This window comes from Haliaeetus leucocephalus, unplaced genomic scaffold, assembly GCF_000737465.1.
Source record: "Haliaeetus leucocephalus isolate CR32 unplaced genomic scaffold, Haliaeetus_leucocephalus-4.0 Scaffold306, whole genome shotgun sequence".
NCBI lineage: Eukaryota > Metazoa > Chordata > Aves > Accipitriformes > Accipitridae > Haliaeetus > Haliaeetus leucocephalus.
In genome coordinates, this window is record NW_010972742.1 from 1,198,659 (window position 1) to 1,203,860 (window position 5,202).

Consider the following 5,202-nt stretch of genomic DNA (forward strand, 5'->3'; position numbering starts at 1 on the left):
CCGGGCCCGACGGCGTCGCCATGGCAACGCCGGCGCTACCGGGGCTCCACCTCCCGCCGCCCTCCGCGCACGCGCCCTTCCCGCCCTCCCTGCCGGCCGCGCATGCGCCCTGGCGGGCGGGCGCTGAGGGGAGCTGAAGGAGAGCGGGGCCGCCATGCCCGGCTCCCTGCAGGTGCCCTCCCTGGAGGAGCTCGATGTGCAGGAGGTGAGTGAGCGCCCGCCCGCCCGCCGCCGCCGGGCCCTTCCCTTCCTTTCCCTTCCCCCGCGGGGCGGCCCGGCGCCCATTGCCGCTCTGCCCCTCTGTAGGTGGCGGTCAGCTCGGCCGTGCTGAAGGCCGCGGCCCACCACTACGGCGCGCAGTGCGACCGCCCCAACAAGGAGTTCATGCTGTGCCGCTGGGAGGAGAAGGACCCGCGGAAGTGCCTGCGGGAGGGCCGACAGGTCAACCAGTGCGCCCTCGACTTCTTCAGGTGAGCGGGGATTCCAGCGAGTCTCTCCCGGCGGCCGGCCGGCCGTCTCCGGCGTCCCGGAGGGTGCCCGGGCGGAGAGACCGGCTGCTGCGGAGGCCCTCGTCCGCCCTGAGGGTGAAGGTGTTTCTAGGGATCTCCCGGTGTAGCGCGTCCTTGCTGAGCTTCGTTATTGAGCGCTGGCAGTCGCTTCGTTTAAAAATGCTGCTACCACCGTGGCCTTCGGAGTCTGTTGTTGCTTCTTAAACTTTAATTCTTGAGCATAGAGGCTGTGCCCCTTCTTGTGCTGTTTGTTTTATTTGTTTGTACTTTATTCTTTCACATGACGCTTCGTGGCCTCTGCTTCGGTGTAGGTGGTTCAGGTTTTTGTTAGGTTGGCAAAGGAATGCAGGGAGGTGGTGGAAGGCTTGCTGCTTCTGCACCTTGCGGCTATATCGTGAAATCCAGGAAACCGACCTAAGCTTTGCATTGTCTGTCCTCTCCGTTTCACGGTTGTGCTACTGTAAAAGCTCGAGTAGATACACCATTTGCCTCTACTGACCAAAAATATAGATCCAAGGTGTGTGCCAGTGTCATGTTCTTAAGTTGCTAGTAAAAGACCTAGGTTAATTAGCTCAAAGCATGTCCACTTCTGGTATAGCAGCTGGTAATCAGAAACCTCTGTTCTAAGCATGTTTTCTTGAGCTTAAGACATCAGATTAATTTGGAAGCATTAGAGCGTTGTATAATGTACACTAAGTGTACATACAAGGATCTCCTACAGAGGACCTGCGTACATCTACCTAGCAAGAATACCTGCCACATATTAGTTAAGTTATTGCTATCCCTACTTGCAGCTACAATGATACAAATCTTACTGGTATTGGTATCAAGTTCTGTTTAACGATGCTTCAAATACTGACTTCTCTAAAGACTTTACATGTTCTCGAGAACTTAAAACTGCAAAACCCACTTTATCAGAAGTTGAGGTTTGAATGAGTAAGAGAGAAAAGCATTAAAATTACAACACTTGCTAATGATTTTCTTTCTGTGATCTCTTACAGGAAGATTAAGACGCACTGTGCAGAGCCATTTACTGAGTACTGGACCTGCATTGACTATACCAACTTGCAGGAGCTCCGTCGATGCCGAAAGCAGCAGGCAGTATTTGATAACTGTGTGCTGGAAAAGTTGGGTTGGGTGAGACCTGATCTGGGAGAGCTCTCCAAGGTAACTTCATACCTTTTTGATCAGATAGCCAGATTCTTCTCTCCCTTCTTATGGACATTGTGTCCAGACCAGGTCTCAGACTCTTCTCCCGGACAGAAGGTGATTCATGAACTCAACACTGGAAGCTTGTGGACTTAATAGAAGTCAAGACTCTGTCAGCGTTCTCCAGGGTTGCTTTCCCAGAAGACTTGTGCTTTTCTTAAACAATGACATTTACTCTTGCTTTTTGCTTTTCCTGGTGCAGAGACCTTTCCTTCAGCAGTGAAGCTTACACACATGTAGAACTACTCTGTAGTTATGAGTGAAGTTCCCTTCCCTTCCCTTTTTTAGAAGCACTCTGGAGATAGGAGCTCTCATTGGATCAACAATGTGTCCTTAGTGTTGTTTGATACTTCTTGAAGTTCTGACTTAATCTAGCTTTTCTATTAAACGCTGTGAGAAGTTGTATCATTTCTTCTTTTTTCTTTCCAGGTTACAAAAGTGAAGACAGACCGTCCTATGCCTGAGAATGCCTATCACTCTAGACCTAGACCAGAGCCAAATCCACCCATTGAAGGAGAGCTGAAGCCTTCACCATTTGGCAGTAGGCTCTTTTTCTGGTCCTGGTAAAGTGGGCAGACTGAGCTGTAACTAAAGTGCAGAGATGTATTGCTTGCAAATGTAAATTGTCCAGTATGCGTTGGGTATAACTTTAATGATTAAAGAACCCCAAACCGTTACGTGGCTTAGTAGACTTCTTTAAACATACTCACACATCCTAAAAAAAATGTATTTCCCTGTTTTGCACAGTGCTCTCTGCAGTCATATAGCCCTTAGGACCCTCTTAGCACTAGTAATGTCAGTTGCTTGATGGTGACTACCAGGCTTGTCCGAGATGTGTATAAATGTAGCCTGAGTCTTTGACTACTGCTCAATCAATCAAAAACTGGCATGAGGCTTTATTTACGTATTGAGAACACTGCCACTTGGATCAAGGAAACTTTGAGAACAAACAAGTCATTAGTGTCTTCCCTTAGTCTTGCAACTGATAATTGTGCATTTTTTTTTCCCAAGGGCCTCCTGTATAGCTTTAACCTAAAATCTGTCTTGGAGCAAGGGTTTAGTCAAATCTGTGGCTTTTGCTAGGTACGAGGTCAGTACTGTTTCTGACATAAAGAGCTTTGTTCTACTTGCCAGCTACTCATTGCTCATGCAGCTAGGTTAGTGGCTTCCATTTTTTAATTTTTGAGTGGGGGAACACAAGCTACTTCATCAGAAAAATCACACTAAATTTTCAACACCTTTTAAGGAAAAATTATTTCCTAAAGGATCTTCCTGTCCCATTAAGCGAAGTAAGAAGGTGGCTTAGCTTCTGTTTCAAAGCCCTGATTTGAGGGGTTTGGGGCAGATCCTTCCCGTTGTTTCACTGTGATATTCTTTTGATAGAGGAGTAAATCAGCTTGCTTTAACTTATCTTTTCTACAATATCTAAAAGTCATACATTTCGTAGGATGTAGGTCTAGTCTTTTGTCTACTTCCACCCAATAGCAAGAACCTTATTACAAAGGTCAGACAAAATTAAATGAACTTGTTTTCACAAAGCCAGGTGCAGTTTAGCTTACTCTGGGCCAGATTGTGTAGCCTGAACCGTAGCAAAGACTTGAATAGTGCTTTGCTCCTTCAGTAGCTGTTATTAGGATCTGAAGACTTACTATCTCCTTGTTTGGGGTAGGATTAAACTGTTACGGGTCTAGCTGCAGCATGTGTTTCTGATCCATGGGCCAGAGGGAAAATTGTGCAACGTTTATCTAAAAATAGCTCATGTACTGTGTAGGTCCTGGGTTCTTGCTACTTTCTGCTTGGGTGCATTGACTGAAACTCAAAGCAGGTGCTATGGCATACATGTTTGCATTTTAATGTACATATCATGCTGTCTTAGCAGCTCCTTGTCTAAATCTGTGAGATGGTGTGTACCTTTGCAGTTTCTCCTTGCAGATCACTGCCAGGATTTCAGAGCAGCCCTGTGTTGCTGAAGAAAGATAACCCCTTTTCTGCAGAGACTGAAATTAGGACAAGCTTGAGGTCTAATTACATTCAGCTGAGTGAGTGAAATGAGGTTTGGCCAAGTAGAGGATAAATTGTTCTGGGATGTTAACACGTGTCACATCTGATCTTTTGTTGCTGACCCACTCCAATAGTTCGGCAACCTCGCAGAAAGACTTTTTAGATATTACTTACCATGTTTTGCTAATAACTTACTATTGTCAGCATAACATATGAAACATTGCACTGCTGAACATCTGCTTTTGAATAAACAGGCATGGGCATTGCAGTAGTCAGCCTCTAATCATAATTAAAGAGTATTTTTCCCATTAAATTGCTTCTGAAAAGAATGACATGCATAAATAGGGGGACAATTTTTTTAAACAGCCTTTTACGAACTCCACCCTTAAGTTGGCTGGTACTGTAAGCAAAAAAATTAGTGATTATGCTGCAGCCTCCAAGGTTTAAGATTGTTCGCCTGTGTCGTGACAGCTGCATCTGCTACCTCTTGGGTCAGAGGTGGTTGATCTAGCAATGATGCACTGACCATGTTTAAAAGCCAGAATTAACTATCTGCTCACCTGGATTCCCTCTTCAGTTTCAAGCAGGAGTGGGCAGGTGAATGTACAAAAGAGAACAGCAGAGGAGAACAATGAAGTGATAAAGTCAAGTGGAATTCAGCTATACTATGAGCACTTCTTTCATTAACCTCTTTGAGTTAAATGTTTCTTGTCTTTATCTCTTGGCAGAATCTCTGCAAAAAATGTTGCCAGAGGTCTGTTTCTTAGTGCTTCAGACAGTGCCTGTATGTAGCTAGTTCTGTTGAAAATCGTTGTGTGGCTTTACTCAAACATAGATGCCCCCTTTGGAGCTGTAATGTTTTCTTAGGAACTTTAGAACAAGTGAATGTCAAGATTGAGTAAAGACCATAAAAGTATTTTTGAGGAATGTATCATGACACTTTTTTGGCAGATGAGAGCAGACGCATACAGATTCAACACAGATATTTTGCTGGCAATGTGAGAAGTGTTATTTGTTATGTTCTAGGCTCTTAGCTCTGCCAGAGCTTCTAATCGCATGTCAAATTAACAAAATGTTAAGCCAGTGTCGTGATAGCTTGCCACACTGTGGGTTAGATTAGGCAGGACCTGCTCTGTTCTTTCAGATTATGGATGGGAAGAGTAAAATCCTAGTGTAATTTCTAATCTCAGTAAGGTAGGAGTGTGCATTTCTCGTGCAGCAGAATTGTGTGCCACTAGCACAACAACATCCTGAAGAGAAAGACCCTCTCCAAGACATGTGGCAGTTTGACGTGCCCTGGTCTCAAATGGTTCAGTTTAACTTCCAAGGCAAAAGGGCTGGAGAAGGTGTACTGTTAGCCAAAAAGACCAGGAGTCCAACAGCAACTCCTGCTCTGCTTGTAGCCGCCAAACCTGAGCAAGTGGAGGGAAGTAACTAGTTTTATTTAGCTCTCTTGTGAGTTTCATAATTCTGTTGCATGTCA

The 5,202-nt window shown here is 45.3% G+C and overlaps 2 protein-coding genes across 3 annotated transcripts in view; one reads left to right on the forward strand and one right to left on the reverse strand.

Annotated features, from left to right (window-relative positions):
* The window catches only part of MORN5 (MORN repeat containing 5), a 14,216-nt gene extending 14,112 nt beyond the window's left edge, over positions 1-104 (reverse strand). The window contains exon 1 of the mRNA XM_010571088.1: positions 40-104. Coding sequence (XP_010569390.1) covers positions 40-104 — 65 coding nt within the window. The remainder of the gene's footprint in view (positions 1-39) is intronic.
* NDUFA8 (NADH dehydrogenase (ubiquinone) 1 alpha subcomplex, 8, 19kDa) lies at positions 55-2,406 on the forward strand. Of its 2 annotated transcripts, none has more exons than XM_010570749.1 (4): positions 55-205; positions 307-449; positions 1,511-1,676; positions 2,148-2,406. In XM_010570749.1, the coding sequence occupies exons 1-4, from the start codon at positions 155-157 to the stop codon at positions 2,283-2,285; spliced, it is 498 nt and encodes a 165-aa protein (XP_010569051.1). In that variant the 5' UTR covers positions 55-154; the 3' UTR covers positions 2,286-2,406. The 2 variants fall into 2 exon arrangements, with proteins under 2 accessions (XP_010569051.1, XP_010569050.1); XM_010570748.1 differs by having other exon boundaries at positions 307-470; positions 2,148-2,405.
* Positions 2,407-5,202: the final 2,796 nt, after the last annotated feature.